The sequence below is a fragment of the Globicephala melas genome, chromosome 5 (assembly GCF_963455315.2).
Source record: "Globicephala melas chromosome 5, mGloMel1.2, whole genome shotgun sequence".
In the NCBI taxonomy this organism is placed as follows: Eukaryota; Metazoa; Chordata; class Mammalia; order Artiodactyla; family Delphinidae; genus Globicephala; species Globicephala melas.
The window spans coordinates 42,750,555-42,767,334 of record NC_083318.1 but is presented as its reverse complement, the minus strand read 5'-3'; the positions used below and the strand labels follow the sequence as shown (position 1 = coordinate 42,767,334).

Genomic DNA, 16,780 nt, shown 5'->3' with positions numbered 1-16,780 from the left:
AGAGAGCTGGATGACCTTGGGCAAGCCACTTACACTCCCTTCATTTCCATTTTCCCTTTTGTAAAATGGAGACAGTAATAGTAGTGAGAAGTAAGTGAAATAATACAAATGAAAGTGCCTAGCATAGTGCCTAGAACACGGTGAATGTACACTAAATTATAGTTTCCCTCATGACATTGACAAGGGCACCAGCAAAGAGAAGTAATTCTTGGTCCTTCCATCTCTGTTCTCTAAGGGGATAAGAAACTTTGCCTCACCTTACCTATGGTGAGGGGCTCCCCATTGCCCCAATGTAATGAAATACAGTAGACATAATTCACTTCTCTGAGCAGATAAAAGAGAAGTCATAGTTTTGTGCTCAAACACATGTTTCAGAATCTAGAATATATACCTTTTGGGTATCTGCCCAGCTCTCACCCACTTCTCTGAGAACTGTCCTCCATCTTCAGGACAGGTCCTTGTGACCTGCCTCTCTGACTGTAGGTGACTAGACATGGATCAACACCTGACCCAAGTTAGGATCTTCAGATTCACTCCTGGGAAGCTGACACCTGGTGGGTGGTATCCTGACAGGATGGACCACTTCCATCACATGGAGAAGAATAAAGCAAACCCACAGAGGGAAGCAAGCAAGAGGAACAATGGGGCCTCTGAAGAAGCCCATTTTAATCTTTACTTCTACCATGTAGTCTGGCTGTACCTCTTGTTCTTGAGTTCTATGAGATATTCCCAATAAATCCCCTCTTTACCCTAAACTGACTGATTTGGTTCTGTTACTTGCAACCAATAGGGCCCTGACTTCATCAAGGACCCTCTTCCTCCCCGCCATCCCTGCCCTCGGGCCCCACAGAGTAACAACTGTGTTAAAAACGAGAGTGAACGTGCTCTAAAGAGGTTGGATCCTGCACATTCCATCCCAGGGCTGTTCAGAGGGCTCTCACCTTGTCGTTGGCTTCCTCACTGGAATGTCGTAAGCCCGGATAATGTTCACCAGCAGCTTTATGTCTCCATCAGACAGGTTTTGGGCTGTCACCTTCTTCCGACCTTTTCTCCTTGGCCTCAGTGGTCGTTTTTGTTCTGCCAGCTTGAAAAGGCTCAGGCCCAAAATGCTAATGATTACAGAGCAAGATTAGGATGCCAGGGAAAAGAAAGATCTGGAAAGTCTTGAGACAACTTCCCAAATGCTGCCCCAAGGTCCCTCACAAGCCCCTGAAAAACTCCTTGTCTTTTTAAGGAGGGTGGAAATTGTCAAGAAGTTCTCCCAAGATTGGGGAGAGCCCACTCTGTAGATTATTAACATTCATTTTAACTGCTACCAATCAGAGGATGAAATTCATGTTCTGGTCCCTCCCTGCACTTCCTGCTTGCTGTCTGCCTTGCTTATCCACCAGCCCCTCAAACGTGGCCTGTGCTCTCCTACTGTCTGCTTTCACTCATGCCAATCCTGCATGCTGAATGCCTCCTTCCACCTCCCTCCTCATCCACCCACTCGGTTGCAGTTTCACCACTTTGCAGGGCCAGTATTTCCCCTTCCCCAGAGGCCCAGCCGCATCAGCCCGAAGCGGGGCTCCCTCTCCTGGGCCCCTGGAGCCCTCATTAGCCTGCTGCATTCACAGGGCAGCTGATGGTTACAGCTTTCTCAGGCCCTTCCAGGGATACCTCACTCTCTGCAGTTAGGCAAAACTAGGTGTGAATCCTGCTCACCTTGGGCAAATTATTTCACCTCTTGAAGTCTCTGTTTCATCATCTGTAAAATGGGGTTGTTGAGAGGACTTTGTGAGGAGATGTATACAGAGCACCCTGGCACTGGTCTAGCATTAGAGGCCCTAACATAGTGACTGTTGGGACGATGACAATGATTATGATGCCAGTGATTATGTTGGAGAAAGGAGGGGGTGGAGACAGGAGGAAGGGAGGGGGAGCAGGGGGATCCTTCTCTCACATCTCTCTTCCTCTCACTGAGATGACCTCCATTAACACTTCCTAGAAGATGAAAGCAACGCAGTGAATCACGGGGGAGAAAGGGCCATGGAGAAAATAACTTAATTCTGCCCCAGAGACTAAACAGAAACACAACCGTGACTGCGTGTCAGGAAGCTGACGTTAATGACTATGCCCGAGAGCCACAGAACAAAGCCAGCGGTGCAGAGCTGGCCTCGGGCTGGCAGCGCTCACGCTGCTCTACTTCCCTGTGGGTATCAGAGCTGGCCAGGCGGCCTGCTGGACTGGAGCCCTCTTTCCAAGAGACACGTGCCAGCCGGGGAGACGATGGCTGCAAGGGGCTTCCGGGGGCTGTTGTTCCCTTGTTCCCAGTTGCTTCCCAGGGTCTTCTGTCCCACAGAGCGCAGAGGAACCACCATTTACCAGCACTTCTCTGGTTCAAGCAGAGTGCTAGATGCCTTACGTATAATATTTCTAATCCTTACAAGTATATTTATCCCATTTTTCATATGAAGAAACTGGAGGCTCCAAGAGGTGATAGAATTTGCTAAATAGGAGGGAGAGGGAGTTGGGGTTCAAAATCAGATCACCCTGACTACACAGCCCAGCTTCTTCTTCTTTTAACATTTACATATATTTATTCATTAACTCATTTAAGACAAGAATAAGCCCATTACATGTTAACATGATATAAAATTATGAAAAATAACTATCCTTTCCAAAACAAAGAGTGCGAGGAGAGTGACACTGTTTTACATTTTTGCAAATCTCTTTTTTGATTTATTATACGTTTTAATTTATTTTTTACTTTAATTGAGATATAATTGACATATAACACTGTATATGTTTAAAGTGTACAATGTCTTGGTTTGATACATTTATATATGGCAATATGTTACCACTGTAGCATTAACCAACACTTCTATCTATCGCTTCACATAATTATTATTTCTTTTTTTGTGGTGAGAATTATTAAGATCTAGTCTCTTAGTAACTCTGAAGTTTGTAATCAGTATTGCTGACTATAATCACCATGCTGTGCATTAGATCTCCAGGACTGATTTATCTACTGGTTACAGGTTTGTACCCTTAAACATCTCCCCAGTTTCCCCCACCCCCAACCCCTACTGACTAACATTCTAGTCTCGGTTTTTATTAGTTTGGCTTTTTTAGATTCCACGTATAAGTGAGAATCATATAGTATTTGTCTTTCTCTGTCTGACTCATCTCATTTAACATAATGCCCTCAAGGTCCATCCACGTTGTTACAAATTACAGCCCATCTTCTTAATCCCTCTGCCAGGACACCTACCTAACCCAAACTTGGGGACCTCAGAGAGAAACCTTTGCGGGGGGTCATGACATGGTACATCCCTTCTTTTCTCAATACTTGCTCCCTCTCAGAGAGGTGCCTCCTATCATGAGACTTTGCTGCCTCCCTAACAGTCAGATTGAGAGCATCTTGGTGGCTGGGACCATTATATACAGAAACATTTTAATTTAAAGCCAAGAACAAACCAGAATTAAAAGAAGGAAGAACATACCCCGAGCCTTCAGAACTTAATGCAGAAAGTAAAGCAGAAAAAAGAAAAAGAAAGAAAAGAAATGGAAAAACAGCATGAAAAATCATCATCTATTCTAAAGTGTAATTTTCATGACTGAAAAACAAACAAACAAACATTCAATGACTGGACTCTGGGCCTGGAATAAAGAGAGAGGGTTTGCATGAATTTATGTGGGCACAGCCTCCCTTCTGTACGAGGATGGAGGCAAAGCCAAAAGAAGGGGCTGCCATGGATTGCACAGTTTTTTGTCTCCTTGCCAACTTGATGGTGGAGAGGAAGTACATGCATAGGAAATGACCTTTTCAGGAGACCAAGAGATTTAATCACAGGGAGGGTCATGAAGTTAATAGACTGTGCAAGCCCACCAGTATAGAAAGTTCTCTTTCATCTTTCATGCATCCACCTCAAGTTGAGACCATCTGAGGATTATTCTAAATGATAGGGAGACAATCAAGCAAGTAAACACAGTCAATTCCCAACTTCTATGTAAATATCCATTGTTCCCTGCTGCCCTTGCCCCTCACCAAACACATGGCAGCTCTGTGTCTCCGAGCTGTGGTGCTGGAACAGACCTCTCCATGCCACCCAGAATCTTAGTGGGCAAGTTCTCAGCCACCCCCACTGCCCTGTGATGGGAGAATAAAGGAGACCCCGGCATAGGGAGGCGAGGAAAGCAGGAGGATGATGTGCTGGAGGGGATGCTGTCAAAACTTCATGTGACTGGAATGAGAAGATAGCCAAGACTGGTGAAGTTCACTTGGAGGTGCTGGGAGGTGAGATGGGGTCCACTGGATGTGATGGAGAGGATCTCGTGTGACTTGTTCTAACAGAAAAACTCCAACTAGTGTAACATTAGGCATTAATCAGGCTTTACCAGTTTCCAGTATTATTAGGGGCCCAAATGCACACCATTTGGTAAAATATTATATTTACATGAAATTTTTAATATAATACAATACAAATAATTTTAAAAGAAATAATAAAAAAGGTCTTTTTTTTTACCTGATATTGGGAACTTCTTCTTCTACTACCAAATCCGAAAGAAGAAAATGGTGTTTTGCAATTAGAAAACGATTTATCACTGATTCTCTAACCTGAGGAAAGAAGTATGTTTTATTTAAAATGTTTTTGTTCTATGAACGCACACTTCACTGCTCTAATGTCACCTCAGTGCAGGTTTCCAGACCACCTTTACTTTTCTCTGCAGCTCTGACCTCTTCGTATTGTAAATCATCCAGCTTTCCTCACTAGCATAAGCTCCCTAAGGCAGAGGGATTCTATTTTGTTCTCTGCTGTATTCTCAGGACCTGGGAAAATTCCTGGCAGATAAGATCATAAAATTTAGCTGAATGAATGAATGAACAACTACAAAAAATAGGACCCGTCTCGAAGCACACACACTTCAGAACTGATTCTGAAGTTCTTCCCCTATTCAAACTGACTTGCTACGTAATTATTCTCTAAATAGAGGACCTCTTAAATGTCATAAATATTCTTTTTTTTTTTTTTTTTCATACATGAGCTACAGGGTAGATCAACCGGATGAGAAAAATGTACTCTAGCCACTAGGGCGTTTCTTATAAGTTAAATTAAAGGAAGGAAGGACAAAAGGATATTTTGACTTTCTAGTGCAGAAGGGCAGTTAGTATGTCATTTATAAAACTTCTTTTTTTATTACAAAGGTAATAAGATGCAAAAATTCAAATATTAAAAAAAAATCATGACTTAGAAAGTTAAGTCCCTTGTAATCATACCCCCTCTTAAGAACCACTGATAATAAACTGAGACACATCCTAGTGTTTTCAGCGTTTCTGCATCGAATACACTCCCCTTGGTTCCTGAGCTAGTTCAAATTGGATTTTTATCACTTATAATCATGAGTCCAAACTAATACAAAGGAGAACCAAGTAACCATGTTCCAGAGTTGAAGATAGCTGTTAATCAAATCTAATCTGTAATTATGAGAAAATAAGCCTACAGGGGTTAAGAATAGAGACCTCCCTCCTCCAACCGTAGGATGTTGGCTATTTTTCCCCTATGAGGACTGTTTAAAATGGTTTTCCTTACCTGCTGGAGGTACTTGGCTACTATGGCCCTGTGGGTATCTATGTGGTCTTTGGTTTCAATTACATTTCTGTCTCGTAACCGTTTCTCATAGTCCTAAAATTAAAAGGAAGCCATACTTTTATGATTTTAAAATACTAGTACTCTCTCATGCCCTTTTTGAGATCAGAGAATTATTTATCACATGTGGTTTAAGTCACAAATTATGGTTCTAAATGTTCCTTCTGGTTCCTTCTGAACTTTTGGTTCAGAATTGATCTTTGATGCAGTATCCAGGATTTGGAGTTACTTGATCGAACTGCTTTATAAGTAGAAGAGAAATCTGTAATTACAAGTTACAGTGTTCATGCAGAAAGAAATAGAGGTAGTAGAGTCGCTGTAGTTCAAGATGCTAAGCTCACCCAAACAAGATGCTAAGCTCACCCAAACAATTAAGCAGGGCCAAAGCCCCTGCTTAAATTTTGCCTTTGATATTTCAAGTAAAGCAATTACAGAAATAGTAAATAGCGTCTGGCTGCAGCTGACTTGCACCTACTTGAAGGAGAGGAATGGCTGCCTTTGGCTTTGTCTTCTTAGGCCACTGCACTTTTCTCTTTTTTCTATCAATAAAATTCCATGGGGTCCCCAGGGAGATGCCATGTTCCCCTTCACTCCTTCCCTGGTCACAGCTGAATGCCCAGGGTGGCCCCTAACCCAGGCTGGGTGGCTCAAAAGTTGTCCCCAAGATTTTTAAACTCGGGACAAGAGGACACACCTCTCCCTCCTGGCTGAGGCTACTAGATGTGAACTTGGATGATACTGGTGACCAAGTGATGAAATAGAGAAATCTGTCTACAGTGGGGGAAAATGAAGTCACCATACCAAGGAAAGCCCAGACAGGATGGTGATGGGGCCTGGCAATAGTTGGGTGTCTTTGAGACGCAGATGAACTCCTGTCATTCACATGTTTTAGATGTTTAACTCTATTTTGTGATTTCGTTATCTAATAAACTCCCCTTCGTTCATAAGCTAGTTCAAATTGGGTTTTTATCACATAATCACAAGTCCAAACTAATATAAAGAACCAAATAACCAAAAATATTCTCCCAGAATAATTTCTGCAAGAAAAATCATACAGTCCTGGTATTAACTTCTAATGGCTCTCCCTTTACCTCATCAAACACAGATTTGTCTGGCTTTCACTGGCTTGCCCCATATACACAAGCCTATTACCTATAACTCCTCAAAGGCTCCCTGCTCCCATTCCCGCCATGTTCCCTCCTCTGCCAAGCCTTTGCGCATCCTGCTGCCTGTCTAGGGTGCCCAGAACTGTCCCCACTTCCTTCCTGGCCCCCCGCGCCAAGGCTGCTCAAATCCTACCCACCTATTTTCCCTGCAGTGCTTACCACCGTGCTTTGTGCTTAGTAAATACTTACTGGATTAAAATGGCATTGAATTCCTGACTAAGGCACAATCCTTTGCCACATTAACACTTAAGAGACTCTTCAACCCTACACCTCTAATTTTTCCTAGTTTAGATGTCATTATATTGAGACAAAGATATTATTTAAACATTGGATTCAACAAAAATAATGGGAAGGTTATGTAAAGTACTACAAAAGAGGAACTAATATTGCTACTGAGAACATAGCAACAACAACAAAATACATACATAATAGTATACCAAATGGCACAGCAGATATTTTATTAATAATAAAATAAGCCAATTTCTCACCTGGAATACCTTTTCCATAATTTCTCGGTCATACATTGGAATTTGTTTATAATTTCGGAATTCTGGCACCCCTTGGCTTCTAAGACCAAGAAGCCTGAATCGTTTGGATCTGTTTAATTCCTCATCTGAAACAAAGTTAAATTCCTGTTGTAGCTGTTCCAGTCGAAAGAAATCAGGGATGTAGGATTCACCACTGGTAGCAACCTATAAAAACCAAGAAATACAAAACTCTAGATAACAGGCAGATTTCATCCAAAGAAACTTGGCACTGAGCTTTTGGGAATGACGTTTTAACAGTTTTAGGCAGAGAGACTTGAAACATCCATCATTTCATTTAAAGAGAAAATACACTAAAATATAATGGTAATGAGGCAGATGCTACTCTGCCTTTTATAGCTACTAATATTCATTTAGTAGCTATAAAAAGTATCATGAATCATTTTTCCAGAGAAATAAAAGTTAAAAGGTTCATTTTTGGTACGCACGCTCCTCTAACAGTTGTCATGAAAATATACAGACTGAAAAATATGAGATTTATATCAGTGTATTACCAAGTGCCTACTGCAAATAAGATTATTCATATACATAATGTATATAAAGTGTATGTATTTTAAATGTATTTTTAAAGTATTTTACACTTTAATATTTTAAATATATTTTAAAATATTTTTAAAATATAACTTTTGGACTTTATTTATGCACAAATGTAGATAAAGGCCCTAGAGTCGGCTGATCAGCTTCACTTGGCTCCACAGCCATGCTCTCCTGTCCCTGCACAACACCTCATGGCCTTGGTCACTGAGAAAAGTGAACCAGAGGTGGACCCAAGCCCCAGCCTCCGATGCCCCTGTACCCTGGTACAGAAAGTGCGGCTTCAGCACCACTGAGAGACTAGCAGGTGTGGGCTGCACTCTGCCCAGGTGTCTGCTTGTTCCTCTGCTGGGTGCTTTGCCAGCTGCAAACTCCTCCTGGGCAGATCTCTGCTTCTCTTCAGGGAGCAGAGATCTGATGGAGCTTTGCGATGGGAAAGGTGATACTGCTGTGAAAATCCTGGTTCATAAAAAAGAGGCCAGTCAGGAGGGCAAACTCTGTGTTTTGTCCTTCTATGGGAAGCAAATAGTTAAAAAGAAAAAAAAAAATGAAGGAGACATATGCACTATATTATTGTCCATTTAAAGCTAGTCATTGAAACATATCAATAATTTGAAAGCTTTATATGAAATAGGCTACACTTCAGGTAATATGGCCTATTCTTTTTTTTCTAAGGTGGATATTTTAATTAATAAAACAAAAATGAAACAATGAAGACATATATTGGGACTTCACTCATTCACCAATTATGCAAGAAATGTTTTGGTTAAATAAGATAATTCATTCTTTCTAATAGTTCTCTAAGTATCAACATGCACTAAGTATCATGTTGGAAGGAGATTTTATGAAGATAAAAGTCAGAATAAACCAAAGCTTGCTTTGGGACTTATCTTAGAATCACTAGGGGAGAAGTGAAAGTTTTCATCCTGGTTATAGTTACCCTACTGATGGACTCGAACTAAGAAACGTGATCACGGAATGTGTTGCTATGGCCACTTTCTGGATCATCTACTTGTTTATTAGGTTTTGTGGGAATTATGAACTTGGGAGTAAAAGCAATTGTATTTGTTACCAAGAGAAATCATTTACTGACTAATGTTCCATTTTATTTACAAATTCGTTGAAGAAAGAATTCTGAATGTTATGACAGATACAAGCAATTTATATCAAAAACACTTCAGTGAAACCTAAAAGGTAATCTAATTAATCATCCAACAAGAAAACAAACAAAACCACCATTTCTGAAAATGCCCCATCAGCCCTTCAAAGTATGATGGAAAGAGCACAGGGCCTGAAATCACATCAACTTGGAGCCGTGTCCTTACCATCTGTGGGATGTGGAGCAAGGAACCCTGAGTGTCTGGGTTCAGTGTCTCTCCACAGAAGGGGCAAATTGAAACCTTTCTTTAGGGGGTTTACAGAGGTTAGAGGTAAGAGTAACAACAACAGCAGCAGCTGATGTTGACTGTACACTGACCGTGTGCCCAGCTTGATGTTGATCGCAGTAGCTCATTTCCTCCTGACAACACTGTGAGGGCATCACAGGGCTTAGGGGCATGCGTGCTTGCCTTCATCATACAGCCAGTAGGTACAGAGCTAAAATTTAAACCTGTCATTCAACCCAGGCTTCATGCTCTTAAACACTATTGCGCAGGAGAACATATGGGGAAGAAAATGTGTGTCAAGACCCAGCCATTTCTGTTATTATCACACCAAGTGGAGAAGTGGTGCATGTCCAGATCTCCTGCCACATTACCGAGATGAGCTGCATCAAAGGGGCATTGCTGGGGTCATTGGGGTCAAGCTTGGACTCTGCTGCCCACTTGGCCAACTTTTTCATGTCTGTCAGTCCTGATGTGCCGATAGATGAGATGGCATCTGCTCTCTTCAAAGCGCTGAAAATGAAAGTTGATTCCATGAGACCGACTTTATCACAGAGCAGTTTGCATTAAGACCACAAAATCCCAGGGACAGCACTGCTTAAGGAGGCTATTCCCTATGAGAGAAAATCTGATCATAAGGAAGGACTTTTGACATTTTTCTTTACTTGATGGTTACTATTAAATATGTTATAAGCATAATAAAGAAGTCTGAATGGTGGGAGAAAGTATTTTCAAAGCACACATCTAATAAGGGGTTAATATCCAAAAAATATAAGGAACTCATACAACTCAGTAGCAAGAAAACAAATAATCTAATTAAAATGGGCAAAGGATCTGAACTGACATTTTTCCAAAGAAGACGTACAAGTGGCCAACAGACACATGAAAAGATGCTCAACATCGCTAATCATCAGGGAAATGCAAATCAAAACTATAATGAAATATCACGTCACACCTGTCAGAATGGCTATAATCAAAAAGACAAGTGAAAACAAGTGTTGTCAAGGATATGAAGAAAAAGGTGGTCCCTTGTGCACTATTGGTGGGAATGGAAATTGGTGCAGCCACTATGAAAAACAGTACGGAGGCTCCTCAAGAAATGAAAAGTAGAACAACCATATAATCCAGCAATCCCACAACTGGGGATATATCCAAAGTAAACAAAATCAGTATCCCGAAGAGATATCTGCACTCCCATGTTTACTGCAGCATTATTTACAATAACTAAGACATGGAAACAACCTAAGTGTCCATCAATGGATGAATGGATAAATAAAATATGATACATATGTATAATATATATATCATATGTAGAATATTATTCAGCCGTAAAAGAAGGAAATCCTGTCATTTGAAACAACTGGATGGACCTTGAGGGCATTATACTGAGATGATCTCACTTCTATGTGGAATCTAAAAAACACAAACTCATAAAAACAGAGAATAGATTGGTGGAGGCAGAGGTGAGGGGGACGGAGAAATGGATGAAGGGACTCCAGAGTACAAACTTCCAGTTATACGATGAATAAGTTCTGGAAATCTAATGTACAGCATGGTAACTATAGTTAATAATACTCTATTGTATACTTGGAAATTGCTAAGATAGCAGATCTTAAAATTTCTCATCATAAGGAAAAAATTATAACTATGTGTGGTGATGGATGTGTTACCTAAACTTATCGTGATAGTCATTTTGCAGTATGTACAAATACCGAATCATTATGTTGTACATCTTAAACTTATACAGTGCTATATGTCAGTTATATCTCAGTAAAACTGGGGGAGAAAAGAAGTATAAATAGAAGGAATGCAACTGTGACCCTGCATTCCTACAACTCTGCCCAGTGCGTTAAAGTGTCCTGAGTCCCTGATCCAGACTAGTGACAGGTGCCTCTGCATCTTGTGCAGGATGCCGAGAAGGCCTCATCTCCCAGATAACTGGGGACCACTTGTACCTAAAATAAAAGAGAAAAAATAAACACTTATGCAACCAACTTAAGCACCAACTTTGGACATGACTGAGTTCCAAGGGGGCCAGTGTGGTCACCTTGGTTGAGTTGGGGCTTTATTTTTTTTGAATTTAATTTTATTTTTTTATACAGCAGGTCCTTATTAGTCATCCATTTTATACACATCAGTGTAAACATGTCAATCCCAATCTCCCAATTCATCACACCACCATCCCCATCCCCTGCAGCTTTCCCGCCTTGGTGTCCATATATTTGTTCTCTACATCTGTGTCTCTACTTCTGCCCTGCCCAGTCATCTGTACCATTTTTCTAGGTTCCACATGTATGTGATAATGTACGATATTTGTTTTTCTCTTTCTGACTTACTTCACTCTGTATGACAGTCTCTAGGTCCATCCACGTCTCTACAAATGACCCAATTTTGTTCCTTTTTATGGCTGAGTAATATTCCATTGTATCTATGTACCACATCTTCTTTATTCATTTGTCTGTTGATGGGCATTTAGGTTGCTTCCATGTCCTGGCTATTGTAAATAGTGCTGCAGTGAACATTGGGGTGCATGTGTCTTTTTGAATTATGGTTTTCTCTGGGGGTATATGCCCAGTAGTGGGATTGCTGGGTCATATAGTAATTCTATTTTTAGTTTTTTAAGGAACCTCCAAACTGTTCTCCATACCAGCTGTATCAATTTACATTCCCACCAACAGTGTAGGAGGGTTCCCTTTTCTCCACACCCTCTCCAGCATTTGTTGCCTGTAGATTTTCCGATGATGCCCATTCGAACTGGTGTGAGGTGATACCTCATTGTAGTTTTGACTTGCATTTCTCTAATAATTAGTGATGTTGAGCAGCTTTTCATGTGCTTCTTGGCCATCTGTATGTCTTCTTTGGAGAAATGTCTATTTAGGTCTTCTGCCCATTTTTGGATTGAGTTGTTTGTTTCTTTAATATTGAGCTGCATGAGCTGTTTATATATTTTGGAGATTAATCCTTTGTCTGTTTTTTTTGCGGTACGTGGGCCTCTCACTGTTGTGGCTTCTCCCGTTGCGGAGCACAGGCTCCGGACACTCAGGCTCAGCAGCCATGGCTCACGGGCCCAGCCGCTCCGTGGCATGTGGGATCTTCTCAGACCAGGGCACAAACCCGTTTCCCCCACATTGGCAAGCAGACTCTCAACCACTGTGCCACCAGGGAAGCCCTGTCTGTTGATTTGTTTGCAAATATTTTCTCCCATTTTGTGCGTTGTCTTTTTGTCTTGTTTATGGTTTCCTTTGCTGTGCAAAAGCTTTTAAGTTTCTTTAGGTCCCATTTGTTTATTTTTGTTTTTATTTCCATTTCTCTAGGAGGTGGATCAAAAAAGATCTTGCTGTAATTTATGTCAAAGAGTGTTCTTCCTATGTTTTCCTCTAAGAGTTTTATAGGGTCCAGTGTTATATTTAGGTCTCTAATCCATTTTGAGTTTATTTTTGTGTATGGTGTTAGGGAGTGTTCTAATTTCATTCTTTTACATGTAGCTGTCCAGTTTTCCCAGCACCACTTATTGAAGAGACTGTCTTTTCTCCATTGTATATCCTTGCCACCTTTGTCATAGATTAGTTGACCATAGGTGCGTGGGTTTATCTCTGGGCTTTCTATCCTGTTCCATTGATCTGTATTTCTGTTTTTGTGCTAGTATCATATTGTCTTGATTACTTTAGCTTTGTAGTATAGTCTGAAGTCAGGGAGTCTGAGTCCTCCCACTCTGTTTTTTTCCCTCAAGACTGCTTTGGCTATTCAGGGTCTTTTGTGTCTCCATACAAATTAAAAATTTTTTTGTTCTAGTTCCGTAAAAAATGCCATTGGTAATTTGATAGGGATTGCATTGAATCTGTAGATTGCTTTGGGTAGTATAGTCATTTTCACAATGTTGATTCTTCCAATCCAAGAACATGGTATATCTCTCCATCTGTTGGTATGATCTTTAATTTCTTTCATCAATGTCTTATAGTTTTCTGCATACAGGTCTTTTGTCTCCCTAGGTAGGTTTATTCCTAGGTATTTTACTCTTTTTGTTGCAGTGGTCAATGGAAGTGTTTCCTTAATTTCTCTTTCAGATCTTTCATCATTAGTGTATAGGAATGCAAGAGATTTCTGTGCATTAATTTTGTATCCTGCAACTTTACCAGATTCATTGATTAGCTCTAGTAGTTTTCTGGTGGCATCTTTAGGATTCTGTATGTATAGTATCATGTCATCTTCAAACAGTGACAGTTTTACTTCTTCTTTTCCAATTTGTTTTCCTTTTATTTCTTTTTCTTCTCTGATTGCCATGGCTAGGACTTCCAAAATTATGTTGAATAATAGTGGTGAGCGTGGACATCCTTGTCTTGTTCCTGATCTTAGAGGAAATGCTTTCAGTTTTTCACCATTAAGAATGATGTTTGGGGCTTCCCTGGTGGCGCAGTAGTTGAGAGTCCGCCTGCCGATGCAGGGGACACGGGTTCGTGCCCCGGTCTGGGAGGATCCCACATGTCGCAGAGTGGCTGGGCCCATGAGCCATGGCCACTGAGCCTGCACGTCTGGAGCCTGTGCTCTGCAATGGGAGAGGCCCGTGTACCACAAAAAAAAAAAAAAAAAAAAAAGATGTTTGCTCTGCGTTTGTTGTATATGGCCTTTATTATGTTGAGGTAGGTTCCCTCTATGAGTTGGGGCTTTATCAACAGGGCTGCATCTCTCATCACTCACAGTGTTTTAACTCCTCTCCTGAGGAGCTGGAGCTTTCACCCCCAGAAAATGTCTCCAGCATAAAACTCAATGAGACAAATGCAAAAGGCTTATATTCAAAGACTTAAACGAGCCTCCACTGGAAATGCTGCCAGGGTCCTGGCTGAGAAAGGCCTTGTTGTTTTTATCGCATGGGTACAAGCATTTGCACTGGATGGAGAGGGCGTAAAGGGAACAAAACCAGCCCCAGTCTGTTTTTCCACACATTGAAAATGACAGTCTTTGGCTTGGGAAGTGTCTTCTTGGTGATCAAGATAAGTCCTTTTATTTTATGGAGGCAGTTGAGACATCAGTGGTAAGATGATCCACTCAAGACACATCTATTGGGGAAGGACAGAAGCAAGACACAGTCCAGGCTGCCTGGACAGGCATCAACCACAAGGAGAGAGGGTCCGTCCATCTGGAGTGAACTAGTGAGGCCCAGAGTCCCTTTCTGCTGTTCTGAGTAGAAACCTAGGGCTGGCAATCAAGGAAGGGGGCTGAGAATAGGGACTTTCATATAATCAGAAGGTTCTACACCAATCATCATTTACAATGAACTTTACTGAGGGCCAAATATTGATATATACAGCTATGTGCTATGCACTTTCCCCATTTGTGAAATTGGGAAAAGAATACTTCACAGTTAATTGGTGAAGATTAAATAAGGTAAAGTGCTTTACTAATAAAAAAAAAACTGAAAATACTGGCACATAACAATAAAAGGAAAGAATGTGATATTGCAAGATTTTTCCCACTGGGTATTGTTCATGCCAATGCTGACATTGCTCATCAGCTTATTCTAGCCATACATTACCTTCTAAATCCAATATTCTGCTGTGACAATGGAGGAATTAAAGGAATCCCATTTTCTCCAATGGCCCATGCCACACTGTTGGACACTTTCCCCGAGGTCATTAGAATCAGTTGATTACTACCATCAGCTTCAAATGAGAAGGGTACTCCTGGGGAAACAGCAGATTAAATAGGACGTTGTTTAGAAAGAGGGAGTGAGCCCAGTACTAGTAAGAAAGCAGAAAGTAGACAAATGGAACAGAGTGGGTGGGAGTGGTGGGGATGGAACACATAATTCAAATCAACATCACTGAACTTCAGGGAATGATGCTCCCCATCGGCCACTTGGCTCTATCTCTTGACAGCAGAGTGTAGGCATTATAATAAACGATGCACTTTGGAGTGGGACCAACTGCATGTATATTCTGGTTCTGCCACTTGACAGCTGTGTGGACAAATTACTTAACTTCTCTGAACCTTGGTTTCATTGTGTATAAAATAGGGAACATAATAGTACCCCCTCTTATGGATTACTGTGAAGACATTCATTTATTCATTCATTCAGTAGATACTTCTTTGAGCTCCTACTTCATGCTGGCACTATTCTGGTCACAAAGATAGCAGTAAAGAAACAAAACTGATAGGAATCCCTGTTCTCATGGAGTTTACATTCAAGTAGGAGAGACAGGATATAAGAAGATAAGTAAGAGACATGGGCAGTATGTTAGAGAGTGATAAATGCAAAAGAGAAACAAATTAGGGAAGGTGTATAGAAAATGTGTGTTTGGAGAGGCAGGGGTTGAACTTTCAGAAGGGGTGGCCAGGGAGGGCCCATGAGAAGTCATAAAGGCCTGAAGAAAGCTAAGTGAGGCATGTAGGTATCTTGCGAAAGAGCCTTCTTGGCAGAAGGAACAAAGGCAAAGGCCCTAAGGTCACAGTGTGCCTGGAGTGAGGAACAGCATGTTAAGTGAGGTAAAACTTGCAAAGACTCAGACATGCCTGGGAAACGCTGACCGCTCCACAGATGCTATTGCTCAGCTGTTGTAGCGACGGTAAAGCCTCACTGATTTGGCCCTCACTGATCGGACATTAGTGATAAAAAAAAGTCTCGGGGCAGGACATTTAATCAAGTAAAGGAAGTAAAGATTTTCAAGCATGAAATATAGCAACTTCATGCTTTGGGGAGTTCCAGTTAATATTTTTAACACAAAAACAATACCACTGTTAACCCTATAACAGCATCTTTGTGTTTTTCAAAGATCTTTCCTTCATACTGAACACTCCATCTTGATTTTCAGAATAACCCTATATGACATTAAGGGTGTTATTATTAGATCCATTTTATGAATGAGGAAGATGATATTCAAAGAGGTTACATGATTACTAGGATCACACAGCTTGTCAGTAGCAGAGCTGGAACTAAAAGCTAAAGCCTCCAGACTTTTAGACTGGTGATCAGTTTAGAGACTCAAAGAATTCTTGAAGATAAAGTTCCAGATATGCTCTCATAATAAAAAATCACCAGGCACATGAGGAAACAGAATCAGAATCAGACCAATAAGCAGATAGGTGTTGGAATGATCAGATACAGAATATTGAAAAATATTTTAATGTGTTTTAAAGAATAAATGAATGAATTAATGAATAAAAGAAATGATCGAGAGTGTCAGAAAAGGACAAAACGTTGTCAGAACTGATTGTAAAAAACTAAATAGAATTTCTAGAGGTGAAGAATATAATCATTGAAACAAGAAACGCAGTGATGAGTTTCAATGACTGGACATAGCCAAAAAGTGAATTCATGATTTGGAAGACCGACTTAAAGAAATTGCACAGAATATAAAAGTGAAAAAAAGAGATGTCAAGTATATTAAAGAGAGGTTAAAAAACATGGTGGACGGAGTGAGACGGTCCATCATATATTTAATCAGAATTGTAGAAGGAGATAAGAGAATATTATTTAATAATCTCCCTATTATTTATTTCAAACTTTTCAACCTTACAAATAACACTGT

General features: G+C 40.7%; 1 protein-coding gene across 9 annotated transcripts in view; it reads right to left on the bottom strand.

Annotated features, from left to right (window-relative positions):
- CC2D2A (coiled-coil and C2 domain containing 2A) overlaps positions 1 to 16,780 on the bottom strand; it is a 135,519-nt gene that overhangs the window by 31,292 nt on the left and 87,447 nt on the right. For 7 of the 9 annotated variants that reach the window (XM_060299172.1, XM_060299171.1, XM_060299174.1 and 4 more), the window contains 7 exons: positions 14,788 to 14,935; positions 9,632 to 9,770; positions 7,285 to 7,488; positions 5,574 to 5,666; positions 4,509 to 4,600; positions 3,486 to 3,500; positions 942 to 1,109 (listed from right to left, as the gene is read on the bottom strand). In XM_060299172.1, the coding sequence (XP_060155155.1) occupies positions 942 to 1,109; positions 3,486 to 3,500; positions 4,509 to 4,600; positions 5,574 to 5,666; positions 7,285 to 7,488; positions 9,632 to 9,770; positions 14,788 to 14,935 (859 nt within the window). The remainder of the gene's footprint in view (positions 1 to 941; positions 1,110 to 3,485; positions 3,501 to 4,508; positions 4,601 to 5,573; positions 5,667 to 7,284; positions 7,489 to 9,631; positions 9,771 to 14,787; positions 14,936 to 16,780) is intronic. The other 2 variants (XM_060299173.1, XM_030864240.2) reach the window with 1 other exon arrangement.